The sequence below is a fragment of the Gymnoscopelus braueri genome (genome assembly GCF_963280865.1).
Source record: "Gymnoscopelus braueri genome assembly, chromosome: 13".
Lineage (NCBI taxonomy): Eukaryota > Metazoa > Chordata > Actinopteri > Myctophiformes > Myctophidae > Gymnoscopelus > Gymnoscopelus braueri.
In genome coordinates, this window is record NC_137615.1 from 53,647,643 (window position 1) to 53,666,414 (window position 18,772).

The 18,772-nt window shown below is 41.7% G+C and overlaps 1 protein-coding gene across 2 annotated transcripts in view; it reads left to right on the top strand.

Annotated features, from left to right (window-relative positions):
* Window positions 1–17,458, top strand: part of yipf2 (Yip1 domain family, member 2) — a 31,523-nt gene extending 14,065 nt beyond the window's left edge. The window contains exons 6-10 of one of the 2 annotated variants that reach the window (XM_080447759.1): window positions 4,032–4,148; window positions 6,705–6,871; window positions 12,520–12,702; window positions 14,212–14,267; window positions 14,307–17,458. In XM_080447759.1, coding sequence (XP_080303885.1) covers window positions 4,032–4,148; window positions 6,705–6,871; window positions 12,520–12,702; window positions 14,212–14,267; window positions 14,307–14,328 — 545 coding nt within the window. In that variant the 3' untranslated portion in view covers window positions 14,329–17,458. Of the gene's footprint in view, window positions 1–4,031; window positions 4,149–6,704; window positions 6,872–12,519; window positions 12,703–14,211 lie in introns of both variants that reach the window. The other variant, XM_080447758.1, reaches the window with a different exon arrangement.
* The last annotated feature ends 1,314 nt before the right edge of the window (window positions 17,459–18,772 follow it).

Genomic DNA, 18,772 nt, shown 5'->3' on the forward strand with positions numbered 1-18,772 from the left:
AAATTGTCTAGAGGGTGGGCGAGTGGACTTCGCAAACGTAACATGCGGACAGTGGTGTAAAGTAACTACAGTAAGTACATTTACTCAAGTACTGTACTTAAGTACAATGTATTATTACTTTACTGGAGTATTTCCAATTTTCAATACTTTTACTTCTACTCCACTACATCTCAGAGGCCAATATTGTACTTTTACTCCACTACTACTTTAGTTACTAGTTACTTTGTAGGTTTTGATTATTATTACAAAACATGCATTAACCACTTTATCCATATATACTTTGGCTATTTGAAAATAGCCGATCTACAAGCTCACAACGCGTCGCTTTGGGTCGCGTTGTGAGCGCGTTGTGATGTGCTATTTTCAAAAGAGTTTTATACATTTTGGACATTCTGCATAATGAGTACTTTTACTTTTATAATAATAATAATAATACCTGGGATTTATATAGCGCTTTTCTGAATACTCAAAGACGCTTTACATGTTGAACTAAGTAGAGCAAAATAAAAACAAAACAAAAACAAAACAACTTTAATAAGAGAATCTAGAGAATACAAAGTTAAAAAGTTAAAAGGCTGCAGAAGGCCAGGGAATAAAACAAAAGTTGAATGGCAGTTGAAAAGGTGACAGTAGGAGATCAGGCTAGGTGGGAAAAGCAGTTCTGAAGAGGTGGGTTTTGAGGGAGGTTTTGAACACGGCAAGGGTGGGGGCGGTTTTGATGTGAGGTGGGAGTGGGTTCCAGAGGGTGGGTGCTTTTGGTACTTAAGTACATTTTGATGCCAATACTTGTACTTTTACCCAAGTCAATTTTGAATACTTGGACTTTTACATGTAACAGAGTATTTCTGCATTGCAGTATTGATACTTTAACTTAAGTAAAACATTTGAGTACTTTTTCCACCACTGCATGCAGACCTGCGCAGTGCACCGTTGCTCCGATCCGCAGCAAACTGGGCACAAACACTGTTCAGGGGTCTGCCATCACAATAGCCACACCAGGGGCCCCTAACGTGATTTGCGCAACATAGGACTAGGTTTGAAGGCCGCGTAGCAGCCTAAAAATCTAGTAACTTTATACTTTCAAATCGCGACGCGTTTTGAAATTGTAGATCTGCTACTTCCTCTATTATTATTTATTTATTGAAAACATTTTCAACATGGATAATATTATGACGATTATGCAAAGCAAATAATTGCAACCATCTCAAATAATTGCGATTATGTAATAATCGTGACATGGCTAGTAGCTTGTACTGTAGATTTGCTATTTTTGCTGTACTGTATGTTTGCCACAGATTAGGGACCCTGGGGTCCATGTGGTTAATCACTGTTACAAGGCCCCGTCCTTAGAGACCCTCACACTTGGCAGGAAAAGAAAGAAACAAACCCCCAGGAAAGATCCCCCCCCCCCCCCCCCCCCCCCCCTCCCTCCGTTCCTTCCACATGGGACAGGTGCAGCACATGCCAAGTGGGAGATATTCAAATGCAAAGCTAACAAAGGAACAAAACGTGTCAATAGTGTTTGATGTATTTGGCAGAAGCCTTGTAGTGGTTCCCCAACCTGGGGGTCTTGGCCCCCTTTTTTACGCTTTTCTTTTGGGGGTGGGGGGGAGTTGCTTTCATACATTGTCTGCCTGTACTGTTCTCAATGTGATGTCAGCAGTGGTGGAGAAAGTACTCAAACCTTTTACTTAAGTAAAAGTATCAATACTGCAATGTAGAAGCACTCTGTTACAAGTAAAAGTCCGGAATTCAAAATGTACTTGAGTAAAAGTACAAAAGTTATCGAAGGTATCGAAATTTACTTAAAGTAACAAAAGTAAAAGTACTAAAATGTTTCAAAATAGCAGATCTACAAGCTCACAACGCGTCGTGATGCGGGGCTAAAGTGGTTAATGTATGTTTTATAATGTAATAATTTATATCTGCAAAGTAACTAGTAACTAAAGTGTTCAAATAATTGTAGTGGAGTAAAAGTACAATATTTGCCTCTGAGATGTAGTGGAGTAGAAGTAAAAGTACGGAAAATTGGAAATACTCCAGTAAAGTAAAAATACCTCAACATTGTACTTAAGTACAGTACTTGAGTAAAAGTGCTTAGTTACTTTACACCACTGGATATCAGTGATATCAAGCCAACTTGTCATATACAGAAAACATTTTTACAAAATCTTTGTGAACTTTGCAAAAGTTTGATACAACGTCTTGTCAGCTTGTAGGTCAGCTTTTTTTTTGGAGGTAGTCCACAATGTCAGACATGTTTCACAAAATCTAAATCAAAAGTTGCTTTCATCCACTGTCTGCCTTTACAGTTCTCAATGTGACAGCAGTCCAACTTGTCATACAGTACAATTATTCTTTTTTTTTAAACAAAAAAAACATTTAAAAGTTTCTAAAATAGCAGTAAATAGCAGATCTACAAGCTCAAAATGCGTCACCAAGTGCTTGTAGGTCAGCATTGTTTTTTGCTATTCGTCATACCAGAAGTATATAGCAGTGGTTCACAAACCTTTTCATGTCAAGGACCCCCAAAATGATATGTATTTGGCCGCGGACCCCCATCTCAAAATGTTTTGTTCCAGGGACCCCCCAGAAGCAAAGATTCAAGTTACATATGTTCGCTTTGAAAAATATATATTCAAAGGTTTGCAAAAATAGCAGATCTACAAGCTCATAGTGCGGCACTGGGTGCCGCGCTATGAGCTTGTATATCTGCTAATTTTGAATAACCAAAGTACTGTATAAAAGGGTAAAGTAGTTAAAATTATTGTGACACTATATTAAAACATTTAGCTTTACCCTCTCAAGGACCCCTGGGGGTCCCCGGACCCCACTTTGAGAACCAATGTATAGGACTGAAAAGGTTAAAATGTCCAGGAAAAAAAAAACGTTAGCATGTGCGCACATGCGTGCAATGTGGGGTTCTCAGCTCTCGTCAGATGTTTAGAAGGGGCACGAAAAAAGAAAAAAAGGTTGGAAAGCTGTGATTCATTGTGTATGGCAGTAGACAGGTTGGTATGGAGAAAGCGGATGTCGGGGGAAGGAAGCTAGGGAGCTTGGCTAGCCCGCCCGTCTGTCTCAACCTCGGTTTAGTTGGAAACTGTTGACAACTTAAAGTACAACAGCACTTTAGTAGACTAAGTTTGGGTTGTGTGGTTGCAGTGATGTCTTCCTCCTTCTTTCGGCCAATGGGCTCTATGCACAGCAGCCATGTTGGAAATAAATTGGGCCTCTTCCTTGCTTCCTTCACAGGTCTTATCACACCACTTACCACAAATCTAAGGGGTCATTTGGAACCATTGTAATACAAAATATTCATTGTAATAAAAATATCAGATTCTCCCCTGCCACCTTCCTCTTAGACCAACCCCCAACACGCGCGCGCACACACACACACACACACACACACACACACACACACACACACACACACACACACACACACACACACACACACACACACACACACACAGGCCCTCTTTTCCTCCAGGGTTGAACCGGTTCCTTTAATTTTTCCCGCCTAATTTGTGTTTCCACTAAGAATGATTGTTTCAGAACCCTAAAAGTTGGTTTCGGAACTAGAACCAAAAATACTAGTTTTTTCTTGCCCTGAACTGGGAACCAAAGTGGGTGTGTCACTTTTCCACAGGTTGGAAGATGCAGATGCGATATAAACAATGGCAAATGCAAGCGGGAAAAAATCAACAACAAAGAAAAGGGAAACTGTAACTGCCATTGATGATAGCCTTTCCCCCTTGAAATAGACACTTCGACCGGTCATACTCGACACCTTACTGGTCAGACCTGCAGGCCGTTTTGTGGCCGGTTCCCTGAAAGCACCAAGGTTCCAAGAATCTAGAACGGAACCAGCTCTAGAACCAAAGTTATCTTGGTGGAAAATGGTCCACAGACTCTCTCTCTCCACTCTGCCTTAAGACAAGCCATTAAAAACAAAACAAAAAACACACTCATAAAAAACACCTTTCTCTTTGTGTGTGTGTGTGTGTGTGTGTGTGTGTGTGTGTGTGTAGGGCCGTTCTGGATCTGTGTGACGCTGGTGTTCTCGGTAGCCATCAGCGGAAACCTTTCTACCTTTCTGAGCAAGATGGGAGACCCTTCATACCACTACAGACCCCAGTTCCATAGAGGTAAGACCCTTCATACCACTACAGACCCCAGTTCCATAGAGTTAAGACCCTTCATACATTGGCTAATAAACCAATAGATGTGACACAACAAATAACAACAAAACAATTGAAAATAGCCCATTAGATTATGACTGTGCCTCCGAGATGTTCCCACTAGCCGCACTAGTTTGGCTACTGTGATTGGTCAGACGCTCAAGACGGGCATCATATATTTAGTTGTTTTTCCGCATTCAGCCAGTGAAAAGCAGCGGGAGAAGAAAAAAAAAGGCGCCCTGATACAGTGGGGATATTGGGATTTTAGGCACAGGTTTCATGAAATGCGTGTTCTGTGCGCATGTTGCAAATATATTATCCTTATCACATAAACAATCCATCACCTTTAAACAATCCATATTTGAGCCCGGCGGCCCATAAGAACATAATACATGTCATGGTTCCCGGACAGTGCATTCGCGATGATAACAAAAACAAAATAGGCCCATTTTCTTTTATGCCACAACGGCCGCCCACCCAGCACCCCTAGTTCCCGCGGCCATCTCTCTCTAGTGACCACTCATAAACTCAAGCTATAGCACTAGAAAGGGCAAAACCTCCAGACCCCCGTCACAAATGTCCCACATGGCGGGGTGATATCCACTAGTAAAGTAACTATCGGTTGCAGTGCTGGCTGTACACTGCTTCAGTCTGTGGTGAGCGGCCAACACCGCATGGATTGAAGTTCTCTGTCACCACGACGGATTTCAGTCATTTGGATTCCATAGAAGTCACCATGTCTTCTATAGAAGCATGCCATGCACCCGAAAATAGGCGATCTACAAGCAGTGGTGGAAAAAGTACTCAAATGTTTTACTTAATAAAAGTATCAATACTGCAATGTTACAAGTAAAAGTCCGGAATTAGAAATGTACTTGAGTAAAAGTACAAAAGTATTGGTATCAAAATGTACTTAAAGTACCAAAAGTAAAAGTACTAAAATGTTTGAAAATAGCAGGTCTACAAGCTCACATCGCGACGCGAGCTTGTGGGGGGGGGGGTTGGGTTCGCAGAGCCCTACCCTTCCCGAACTGTTCTGGATGGAAAAGCTACCTTCATTGCAGTGGTTCTCAACCTTTTTGGGATCAGGGCCCACTTGAAAATCTTTAGTGTTCGCGACCCACCCATCATCGTCACCCATCTGACCACAGAGGTCAGATGGATGGGTTATTTTAATCAATCATCAATCAATCGATTGTGTTCCGGCTTGGATCAATGGAACTAACATAGTATAATTTATTCAATGTAATTTATCTGTATCACAATGAACCCTCGTTTTTCAAGATGTTCAAAGAAAAGATACCATGACATTTTCTTTTACAATCACTTTTTGTCACATTAAAATCTCAGTGTTTTGCCAATTATTTGGGCGCCCACCAGTGGGGCCCCGGCCCGCAGGTTGAGAATCACTGCTTTAGTGGAAATGAGGCTTTGTAATTGTTGGTGCCCTTTGCGTTTTAGCATCCATTTTTTCTGCTATTTTCTGCCATTTTCAAATGCTGTCCTAAATGTTTTACATAACTTGTATAGTAATACAAACGTGTGCAGGGCTGCCAAGTTTCAGGAAAATCTAGGAGTGAGACTGAGCGTAGACGTTTTTTTTGCATTTTTTCCCCTTTTATTTCGGGTTTTTGTTACTTTAATTCGGTTAATTCGGTACAAAAAATGTGCTCCATGAAGTGTAGATGTGTGGCAAAAAGGAAACGTCGCAGCCGACGGGCGGCGCAGAACGCATGGATGCAAATTTATAGCAGAAAGAGCTTCACATTTAACTATAGCCTATTGTTCACTATTCTGAACCGATTCGTACATTTTAAAATTCTCTATTAGCTGTGAAGGGTCTTTTTTCATGTGTATCAGTCATGATGATTGTTTCGCCATCAAACAATATTAAGCAAAAAGGAAACATCAGCGGGTCCTTCTTCTCTCCAGTCCATCGCGCAGCGCACCTTTCCATTAAGAAATGGAACCATCGTACTAAAACACCCTCGCCCCGGGTCTAATCCGGCGGCCACGGTCCGCGGAAAAAATGGGGCAGTGTGTTTTAGGACGAGCGTTCCGTTTTCCAAAAAATATTATAAAGTAGTGAGAGGAGGGAAAAAAGCGTGTGAAATGGCGCGTGGGGCATGTGAAGAGGTTAAATTGCGTGACTGTCACTCTCAAAGGGTGAGACTTGGCAGTGTGTGTGTGTGTGTATTACTACACTTATGAGGACCAAGTGTCCCCATAAGTATAGTATAAGTTCAGTAATGGACATTGTAAGGTCCATTTTCCTGGTCCTCACAAGAAAAATCATAGTTTTTTTGGTTGATATTTTTTTTTAGAGATTCAGGTTCAGACATTTAGAGGTTAGGTTTTTGAAGTTATGCCTGATTTACACTTTTATTGTGCGCTGGTGTTGTGCATCAGAAAATAGCCGATCTACAAGCTCACAACGCGTTGCAGCGCAATTAAAGTGTGTGTGTGTGTGTGTGTGTGTGTGTGTGTGTGTGTGTGCGTGTGTGCGTGCGTGCGCGCTAACAGTGTCCATAGCAGCGGTAGTGATCCTCATGTACGCCTGGCTGGTACCATTGGGCGTGTGGGGATTCCTGACCTGGAGGCAGGAAGCGGAGAGGCAGATCGGAGGATACTCCTTCCTGGAGACGGCCTGCGTCTACGGTTACTCTCTGTTCATATACATCCCTACATCTGTGAGTAGTACATACTTACGTACAGATCAGTGTTAACCATATAGTTATAATACATCTAGAGGGCGGACTGCCCTCCCCCAGCTATTCATTTCATTGAATGTTGCTCAGTGGCGTTTGAAGCACCCGGAAGTCTGCCGGAAGTACCAATATTGGGTCGAATATTTGGTCCAATAGAGCGGCCATAGAGTTGTGAGCAGGCACACTAGGGTTTCTACGGAGCCCCTGAAGGGACATTAGTAGGTTTCAACGGTAGACGCAAATCTTTGAATATATATACAGTATATGTATTTTTAAGCAACAACATTTTTCTCAAATCTTTGCTTCTGGGGGGTCCCTGGAACAACATATTTTGAGATGGGGGTCTGCGGCCAAATACATATCATTTCGGGGGTGACTTTGGCATGAAAAAGGAGAACCACTGATTATAGCAACATAAGTTTTAGTTTTTTGTTTAGTTTTTTTAATTTCCTGAAAAATTATTTCGCGAGTTAGCTGGTTTCTGCCCGACAGCAGAGATGTAATCATTGTGACAGGCCTCGTGAACACAGCTTCAGAACGATTCTTTAGCCCGATGTTCGCTGAACTAAATATTGGACCCAATCGCCATGAGCCACACAATCTTCCCAACATTTTGATACTAAAATTGCTTTTTTCAGAGAGACAAATCAAAAGAAAATCAACTTTATCGACTTTTCTCTGTCCAAGCAACAAAAGATCTTGCACCAGTAAACATAGGACATCCGTGAGATCTGCCGCCAGACGCCACCCACTTAGGAGACCATTTGTGTACCATTTGGCCTCTAGTGGCGAGGCGACAGTTGGACTATCTTCATAAATGAAGCATATTTGGTAGTCCCCCCTCTAGGCCTATTGCAGCCCTAACTGTAAGCTTTATCAAAAATAAAGGTTTTCTAATCTAGTCTTAAACATAGAGAGGGGTGTCTGCTGCTTCACGGACCAAAACTGGGAGAAGGTTGAGGTGCCTGAAACGTAATACATGTCCTTAGCCCTTTAAGACCGGGAAAGCATCATTTGTGTCATTTTAAGATTTCTTTGGCTATTCAAACATAGCAGATATGCAAGCTCATAGCGCGGCACCGAGTGCAGCGCTATGTAGATCTGCTTTTTTTTTATCGTGAAAATGTTTGCAAATCTTGGAATATATATATTTTTAAAGCTAATTTTCATGATTTTTCAAAAATAACAGATATACAAGCTGCCGCGCTATGAGTATCTGCTATTTTTGAATAGCCAAAGAAATCTAAAATGGCGGAGATGCGTTCCCGGATTTAATGGGTTAACTCATTCAGTGCCACTGGCCAAAATTCATTGTAAAAAAAAAACATTCAGTGCCACAGCCAAAATTCATTGTAAAAAAAAGTGCTTAGGAGCCGAGATACAGCCTTTTTCAGTTAGAAGTTAAACAAGAAGTGAATGGAGCAGAACATTTTCAAATCATCATATCTTGGGTTCTCACACACGTATTTTACGTCCTGTGGCACAGGGCTTATTACATTGGACGTATTTTACGTCCAGTGGCACTAAATGAGTTAATACTGATGTATCCATTCTTACATCAGTATTAACACATTGATTGCCAAGAACCAGTTAACTCGTTTTTACTCGTTTTTAAAATCCATCACTTGATTGCCAAGATCGAGTTAACTCGTTTTTAAGGAAACACGCTCCTGGAGGAGGAAAACGAAAGATGCCATGAAAAGGGCTGTTCACGCCAAGCCCACTATAACTTTAACTATAATTACGGATGCACGATATTGACATTTTGGCCGATATCTGATTCATTGCATAGCCTAATCAACAGATACCAACATTGCAGAGCTTCCAGTAGGGTTTCCCAGTTACCTTATTATACTGTTATACAGTAACTGTGATTCTGGGTGCAGTTGCAGACTTCAGTGCATCCTGAGCAAGTGCTGACGTTTTACCATCTTCATGCAGTACCACTTGTCAACCAGTAGGTGTCCTACCAGACCACAGGATGTCTCATTAGAAGAGCACGGAGACCAAAGACTGCAATAGTATTGAGTTATTATACTCAATACTATTTCTCTACCATACAGATTGGTCAAAACAATATTTTGTTCATACACAAAAAAATAAGTTACCTACCTTTCTGTTACAAATGAAAGTACTGCATTCCAAATCTGACTTAATGGTAGGTTAAGTGATTTATTGTATTTAAAGAATCAGAATCAGGATCAGGTTTATTGTCACATCACAGGTTTACAAGGTAAAAAAGTGGGTGAAATTCGTTTTTGTACATCGTTCCCATCGCAACGTTAATTCCATAGAAAGAAGAGGGGGGGGGGGAGAAGAAGAGGGGTGGGGGGCAAGTGGGAAGGAGATCAAAAACAAGATAACAACAGAAGGCCAGACAAGTTATCTACATATTTACAAAGTACCTGAGATAATAAAAAACTAAGGTGCCTGAGCATAGCAGCAATGTATGTATACTGTGCATGATATATACTTATACTGTGCATGATATACTTATGGACGTTAAGGTGCTTAGAGAAAGGAAAAAAAAGAGCACAATAAAAAAGACAAAAAAAGTCAGTGCGTTATACATGGGATTAAGGTGCAAAAGGTCAATGCGTGTCCACCTAGGGTGGACTGACCCTAGTATAATCCGCAAGTAGCTCCATGAGGGAGTGCAACAAAAAGTCATTTGTACCTGGTGTAGTTCACAGGTATGTCCGAGGGGGAGCTAAGTCCAAGTCATTTGTCCCTGGTATAATCCACAGGTGTGTTCAGGAAGAGCCAGAAAAAGTCTGCGACCAGCTGGACAGTACCGCCTGTTGTCAGGCTGCTGAACAAGGCTTATGCCTCATTCAGCATTCTGACAGCAGCCGGATTAAAACTGCACCAGGACCTGGTGGTGGAACTCTTGATACTGCGGTAGAGCCCCTTGCCCGGTCGCGGTCGTTGTAGGGGTTTGAACAGTTTGTGACTTGGGTGGTGCTTGTCCTTGATGATGCGCTTGGCTTTGACCACGCACCGCTTTTTGTACAGTTCCTGGAGCGCTGGGAGCTCGCCTCCCATTATCCGCTCTGCCGATCGCACTACTCGCTGTAGGCTGATCTTTTCTCGGGCAGTGCAGTTCCCGTACCAGGCCGTGACACAGCCTGTTAGGATGCCTTCAACAGAACTGTTGTAATACAGCCTGAGGATGCGATGTCCTACTCCGAGCTTCTTCAGGCGGCGGAGCCAGTACAGTCGCTGCTGAGCCTTTTTCCTCACGTGTGTGGTGTGCGTCTCCCATTTGAGGTCCTCCTCGATGTGTACTCCGAGGAACTTGAACTCGCTGACCCTTTCCACTGCAGCACCGTCGATGAGGATGGGCGCATGGTCTCTCCGCGGCCTCCTGAAGTCCACGATCAGTTCTTTGGTCTTGTCGACGTTAAGAGCGAGGTTGTTCTCCCGGCACCAGAGTGCCAGTGAGTTGATCTCCTCTCTATAGTCAGACTCGTCGTTGTTGACGATTCGGCCTATCACTGTCGTGCCGTCCGCGTACTTTATGATGGTGTTGGAGACATGTGTGGCTATGCAGTCATACGTGTACAGGGAGTAGAGGAGAGGGCTCAGCACGCATCCCTGGGGTGCTCCGGTGTTGAGGGTCAGGGGGTCGGATGTGATGCTGCCCATTCTCACCACCTGATGTCGGTTGGACAAGAAGTCCTGTATCCAGTCGCACATGCTTGGGTGTAGCCCTAGGTCTCTGAGCTTTTTGTCAAGTATTGCTGGGACAATGGTGTTGAATGCTGAGCTGTAGTCCACGAACAGCATACGTACATATTTGTCCTTCAGCAGCTTGTTGTCCATGTGCGAGAGGACGGTGTGGAGAGCCATGGCAATAGCGTCGTCGGTGGATCTGTTATTGCGGTATGCATACTGCCACGGATCCAGCGAGGCAGGTAGCGTGGAGCTGATGTATTCCCTCACCAGTTTCTCGAAGCACTTGCTGACGATCGGGGTGAGGCGACAGGTCTCCAGTCGTTCAGGCATGTCACTTTGGCCTTTTTGGGAATGGGCACAATGGTTGACATTTTGAACCCTGCAGGGACCACAGCCTGGGAGAGGGAGAGGTTAAAGATGTCAGCGAAGACACCCGCCAGCTGGTCTGCACATGCCTTAAGGACCCGGCCTGGAATCCCATCAGGTCCGGCTGCCTTGTGGATGTTGACCCGTGCGAAGGCTGTACGCACTTCTCTCTCCGAGATGGTTAGAGGGTTCTCCTCTGCTGGTGCTGCTGATGGCCCCGCTTGGCTGCCGCGGTTGGGGCTGATCTCAAACCGGCCGTAGAAAGTGATCAGTTCGTTGGGGAGGGAGGCAGGCGGGTTCACCTCGCTTCTGGTTCTTGTTTTGCAGTCTGTCAAGGTGTGTACCGCCTGCCATGTGCTCCTGATGTCGCCATTGCTGAGTTGGTCTTGCATCTTTTTTGTGAAGGCCTTTTTCGCCTTCCCTGTCTCTCCAGCTCTTTAATAAACAGAAAATACATACTATCAGAATATAGAGCTATTTTTTCACTTAATTCAGTTAGACACTTCAGCTCGGGATTAATCCATACAAGACTTGAGGCCGATTCTACAAAATGCCTTCTAAATCAGTAGTTCTCAAACTTTTTCGTGCCAAGGACCCCTTAATTGATATTTGGCCGTTCTGTGACTGCTCCTGTGATACTACAGATGATCTGCGCAAGCATGACACAGAATCTGAGACCACAAACCCCCCCAGAAGCAGTATTAGTATGCATTAACATTGAATCCTTCAAGGGCATAAATTAACATACAGATCAGGTAATTTTACATTTCTTTGGGCTATTCAAAAATAGCAGATCTACAAGCTCATAGCGCGGCTATGAGCTTGTAGATCTGCTATTATTTTTTTAATCGTGAAAATTAATCGTGAAATGTTTTTAATCGTGATTCTTTTTTTAAACTAAAATCTTTGCTTCTGGGACTTCTACACACGTCATCTAAATCCTAACAGTTTTTTAAAAAAACATATGTTGCTATATATATCAGTGGTTCTCAAACTTTTTCATGTCAAGGACCCCCAAAATGATATGTACTTGGTCGCGGACCCCCATCTCAAAATATTTTGTTCCAGGGACCCCCAGAAGCAAAGATTTGAGTAAAAAAAAAAGATATATATATTCAAAGATTTGCACAAATTTTCACTACTTTTTCAGCTCATAGCGCGGCACTTGGTTTTTTGGAAAGCCAAAGAAATCTTAAAATGACACAGATGCAGTACCTGAGTAAATGTACTTGGTAACTTTCCACCACGGTCTACAATACAGTCGATCTACAAGCTCAAAATGTGTTGCATCATAAAGAGTTGTGAGCTTGTAGATCGGCAACGATTTTGTTATCATTATTTCTGAGATTATTTTAAAAAAAAAATAGACTTATGTAGAGTAGAGTATGATGTAGTTATGAATTTGTTAAATTTTTAAATAATAATAATGATAACAACAACAACAATAATCATAATAATAATAATCATATTTATAATACAAATAGTAGGAAAAGTAATTTCACGACCAATACAAATGGTTGTTTTGGGGAAACGCCGGGTTAAAAGTAGTGGATTGCCGTTTTAATTGGCTGGTCGTTTTAAACCAGGTGTTGTGGATCATCCCGTTGGAGTGGCTGCGTTGGATTCTGATCGTGGTCGCCATGGTGATCTCTGGCTCGGTGTTGGCGTTGACGTTCTGGCCGGTCGTACGTAATGACACCAAGGTGACAGCCATCTCCACCCTGGTGACAATCCTGCTGCTGCACTCACTGCTGGCCGTCGGATGCAAGGTCAGTCAGTGCCTAGGACTGTGTCACCATCCTTTTAGGATTTGAACCATTCCGATTCCTTAACCCATTAAGACCGGGAACACATCTGTGTCTCATTTGAAGATTTCTTTGGGCTATTCAAAAATAGCCGATATACAAGCTCATAGCGCGGCACAGAGTGCCGCGCTATGAGCTTGTAGATCTGCTATTTTTGAAAAAATGTGGAAAATGTGGTTAAATCTTTGAATATATAATATATATTTTAAAGTGAACATTTGTCAAATATTTTGTTCCAGGGACCCCCCAGAAGCAAAGATTTGAGTTAAAAATGTTCGCTTTGAAAAAATGTGTGCAAAGATTTGCAAAAATGTCGCGCATGCGTTCCCGGTCTCATTCACTGCCAGCACTTTTTTTTTTTTGCGTTTGCCCACTGCCAGAAAATTTTCAATAAAAAAAAAAAGTACTCAGGAGCCAAGATACAAAATGTTTAAGTTTTAAGTTAACAAGGAAGTGGATGGGAGTCTAGATCTTCAAAAAATCATATCTCCTTGGTCTTTGGGTTAAAAAATAAATAAATAAATATTCTTGGCAGGGAATGAGTTAATGGGTTAACAACTCAATCTTAACAGTCTGATTCCTTAACGGTTCCTTAAGTTTGGGCCTTCGGCAGTGAGGTCACAGTCGATTAATCCCGCCCACTCTCCTCCTCGCCCCTCCCCTATCCTTTCCTTTGGGGGGGGGGGGGGGGGGGGGGCGGAGCAGAGGCGATGATTGACAGGCAAAATCCCTCACCAGCGACACCCGCAGGCAAAGATTTATTTTTTCATTGCAGTTGAAAAGGCTTTAGAAATGTGAGAGAAAAACACCTGCCATGGATCAATGGAGTGGAATTTTTTGTTAAAACTTTCTATACATGTTTGAAGGACCATGACAAAGACTTTTAATGTGTAGTAAAACTGAACGTCATGAAACCTTTAACGTCTTGCCATGTTGGATTAATTAAAAAACACGTCCCTGCATCTGGTGACTGATATTGTCCTAATTAGGGTTGTCCCGATCCGATCACGTGATCGGGATCGGGGCCCTATCACGTGATTTTCAAAAGATCGGGAGAAAAAGATCGGGAGAAAAAGATCGGGGATTGGGATTTCTTTAATAAAATCTTTGTATTATTTTATATAACGTTACAAAACAAAAATGACCATGTTCACGTCTTAAAGTCATCCTGAGGCCTTAGTTTTGGTTTTAAATTACACAACATCATGTATGTGTTGCTTCTTTTGGGCTTGTTTTCAAAGACCTGGTTGCTTATTTCTCTCAAAATCTGGCAACACTGGTTGACGGTGATAACAAGCGGCGACGCAGAGACGCATGTAGGGAGCATGTTGTCATAAACACAACAGCAGCATGTGTGAATAATGTGTAGAATAGAATATCCCTAGTCCTAATGAATGTTAGAATCATTAAAAAGAAAACATGTCCCTGCTTCTGGTGACTGGTATTGTCCTTCTAATGCCTCTCTCCTCCCAGATGTATTTCTTCCAGACTGCGGCGCACACCACCATGACGCCGATCCCCACTCTGCAGCCCACCCAGCAAGTCCACTAACCCACTGCTTCTCAACGGCCCACCCAGCAAGTCCACTAGCCCCCTGCTTCTCAACAGCCTGTCCACCGGCGGTCCAATTGCACCTTTTTAGGGACTTTGTCCACACAAAACTTGTTTTCCTTTCTTTTTTTTTTGCTGGCATTTAATTGGTGCTGTCATTTAATTGGTTGATTGATTTGTTTGTTTCCTTTGTGGTCCATGTAAACATTCAACATCTTGACCAGTGGTTCCCAAACAGTTTAAGCTCGAGACCCAAAAGAGACATTTGATGTCTCACCGGGAAAAAAATATGTTTAAGAAGAAGTGAAAATAGCCGATCTACAAGCTCACAACGCGTCGTATCTGCTATTTCCACTTCTTCTTAAACATTTTATTTTTACATTTAAGGAATTTCTATGATTTTTTAAATTATTTTTTTATGAAATTATTTAGAAAATGGTTAGATTTTTTAATGAAAAACTGTTCCTTTTTTTTCTCTCTCTCTCTCTCTCTCGAAATATGTATTTATTTATTTTTAATGTCGAAACAAAACAAATTGGTCCCGACTGTTTGGGAAACACAAATCTAGACCAAGCAACAATACAAGAAACAAACTGTTCAAAAAGATGACATATCAGAAATAAGCCTTTATGCCATGATACACTATAGTTGCCCTCTATAACTACAATTAAAACACCTTAACTATTTTCTTTATTTTATAAATAGTTCATCTTTTACTCAAGGGGGACGTCGCACGTTGATGATGTCATTTGTCCATGTGTGGTCCAGCCCTATGGAATGTATGTAATGCATGTGCATTATTTAAAATATTTCTTTGACACTCATATTAATTACGGAAGTGTTACGTTTTTTGTTGTTGTTGTTTAGGTTTTTTTGCTGGAACACACTTGGACAAATGTCAGCATAAACTTGTGGACGGGGTTGTCCCCCTTGAGTAAAATATGAACAATTTCAAAAAAAAAAAAAGTATTTAAATATTTAAGTGTCTTTATTTTTATAGAGGGCAATCGTAATTTTGTCTCTGTCGGGTGGAAACCTCATATGCCAAAACGTACTTTTTCAGGCTTCAAATAAAACAAATTGCAAAAGTAGCACAGGTCGACAAGCTAAAAACGCGGTGCTTCTTGTAGATCTGCTACTTTTGCAAGTAGGGCGTTAATTTACGAAAAAACACAAAAAGTTAGAATATGGATATAGGAGGTTTCTGCCCGACAGCAACGATATATTAAACATTTAAGACTGGGGGAACGCATCTGTGTAATTTTTTTAATTTCTTTGGCTATTAAAAAATTACAAGCTCATAGCGCGGCACTAGATCTGCTATTTTAAAAAAAAGGAATCATGAAAATGTGTGCAAATCTTTGAATATATACATTTTTAACTAAAACTTTACTTCTGACAAAATATTTTGAGATGGAGGGGGTCCGCAGACAAATACATTTTGACTTTGACATGAAAAAGTTTGGATTTAGAAGACATTTGTAGAATCCCCAGAAGCAAAGATTTGAGTTTCAAATGTTCGCTTTAAAAATATATATATCCAAAGATTTGCACACATTTTAAAGATAAAAAAAAATAGCAGATCTACAAGCTCATAGAGCGGCACTCAGTGCCGCGCTATGAGCTTGTATATCTGCTATTTTTGAATAGCCAAAGAAATCTAACAAATGACACAGACGTTCTCGGTCTTAATAGGTTATATGGCATATAAGGCTTATTAGCCACGGATCCTTTTAATTTCTGGAGAGGCATGCCATGTCAGTTTGATCCCCCTGCCTTTGTGTAACAACCCGGTAATTCACAACCCAACTGGTATCGTTACCACAACCACATGAAAGTCCACGTTTCAGCCATGCTACTTGTGCTAATAACGCCGATGACGAGACATTCGTGCACAGCAACAGTTGATAGATTTTGAAGGTTGCGGTTGTCGATAGACGCTGTGTGCGAGCGCTATGGATATATATCGTAGCTGTCGGGGCGGAAATCTCTTATCTCCGTATTCAAAGTTTTTGTGTTTTTTCATAAATTAACGCCCTACTAGATAATACTACAGCGTCACACAAAAGCATCAATTGTGGATCAGCTACTTTTGAATTTGAATCCTGAAAAGTTTTGAACATAGAATGAGATTTCCACCCGACAGAGATAATATTTAAAGCGCCTCTCACCAAAAAAAATACAAAAAAAAAAAGACTTTCTGTGGACTTCTGTGGATTTTTTCTGATAACTGGATTAACTCCGGGACCCCGATCTGCACTGTAAAATCTGCAGTGGTACTTAAACTCTCAGAGTTACAGACCTGTAAGGGTCCATTTGGTTCCATTTGTACACTCTCAGAGTTACAGACCGGTGAGTGTCCATTTGGACCCCCTGGTGGCCCCCGGACCACACATTGAGAAACGGTGCACTAGCCAATAGGAGGCAGGGTGGGCGGGGCGGGGCAGGGATGACGAACTGACAACGTGACGAACGAGGAGTCGAGCCCCATTTATACAGCGGCGGAAATAGCCGATCTACAAGCTCATAACGTGCCGCGATGGCGCTGTGAGCTTGTAGATCGGCTAAGTATAATGAAAGTTACTGTATGTGATATTTGTTTGTTAAGCGTGAAATCGCTGTATATTGGGACACTATCGTTGCTATAGTTTGAGTGTTTGTTCAGTAACGGGAGTCTCCCTGTCTCTCCAGCTCTTAAATAAACAAAACATTGTCAAGTTGGGATACCAATTTTATCCAATCAGGAGAGAGAATTCATACAGAAAAAGCAAGTGAAATTGGAAGTGATGACACAAATAAATGAGCAGACAACATTTTTAATTGGAACTATAAAATGTAAGGTCATAAATTGGTACTCTTTCTCTTGATTGGATGAAATTCCTGACCCACCTGAAAATGTATTTTCTGTTTATTTAAGAGCTGGAGAGACAGGGAGACCTCTGTTACTGAACAAACACTATACACATTTAACTTTTTAACAAAAACAAAACATTTAGTTTTCACTAATGTATCACTTACAGCACTGAACTTGTGCTGATCTGCTGAACACTGGATAGTTCTATAATATAATAACATGACCATGTTGAGTGTGGTGTGGAATGGTTGCTTGCTCAATTTATTTAAAGATGAACTTATGCTTGCATATGTCAATAAATCTACTCTTACTGTATGTCATTTGATTGATTGATTGACATTTTTATTAGGCAAAAGAATGTAAAACAACACAGTTACATTTATAATGCTTTTGTCTAAAAGGTCCGGCCAAAAAAGTCCTTGCGGACTTGTTTCCGTTGGGGTCCTTGAGTTAATTTCATAGACATATATAGTAGCAACCAAACAGTTCAAAAATCAACATGAAAATACAGATAATACATAAAAAATACCACTATGTACAAAAAAAGCATTTCAAAAATATATGTAAAAAAAAAAGGGGGGGGGGAAGCATGGAAAAATAAAAATTATATACAAAAAAAAGCATGAGGAAATACAAAATATGTACAAAAAGAGGAGGGGGGGGGGGTCGTCTGTCTACAGGGAAACTGGTACTAGCTCCTCTTTCGGCCTCCAGAAAGATGGGTTTTTAGGGCTGTTTTGAATGAGCCCAGCGAACTGCATTTTTTGAGGGATGGGGTTAGACTATTCCATTCCTTAGTGGCTGTGCTATAGAAGGAGAATTTGCCCATGTTTGTTTTATGGGTGGGTGGTACCAGATTGTTGTTTACGCTCCCTCTAGTTTCGTGGCTGTGGGTGTCACTAACTTTTTCGAGGTATTTATACAGATATGCGGGTATAGGGGGCATATCGGGCAAATCTGCATTTACAATTTTGAAGACCAGACCCATTTTTAGTTGTTTAACCCTGTCTTCCACCCTGAGCCAGCCTAGGCTGGCAAAGTGAGTGGGAGAGAGGTGGGTCATGGGCCCCAGTCCGAGAAGTAGTCGGATCAGTTTGTTTTGGGAGGTTTGAAGCTTAGTCTGCAGTGACACTGAGGTGTTGGAGTACCAAGAGGAGCTAGCATAGTCAAAAAGACTATGAGAGGGTCCTGAGGGCCTGAGGGTTGACAAAAGAGGAAACTCTGCCCATAAATCTGGTTCTCTGGTTTACTCCTTTGACCACCTTTGTTGCCATGCTTTCACCTGTCAGGTATTTGTCAAGAATACATCCCAAATAGGTAATCTCTTCTTTGCTAGTGATGATTGTGTCATCGACTTTGACCTTGAAGTCATTTACCTTCATTTTACTGAGGGAATGTCTGGTCCCAAATAGGATGGATTCAGTTTTCCCAAGGTGTAGAGACAGTTTGTTATCGGTCAGCCAGGTACGGATTTTTGAGAGTTCAGAGCTGAGAGCTTCCTCAAATTGCAACTTGTCCTCACCCGAGATCAGGAGTGCCGAGTCATCAGCGAACAGGGACAGTTTGCAGTTACAGGCAGCATTCATGTCGTTAATGTATAGAAGGAACAGTAACGGCCCTAGAATGCTG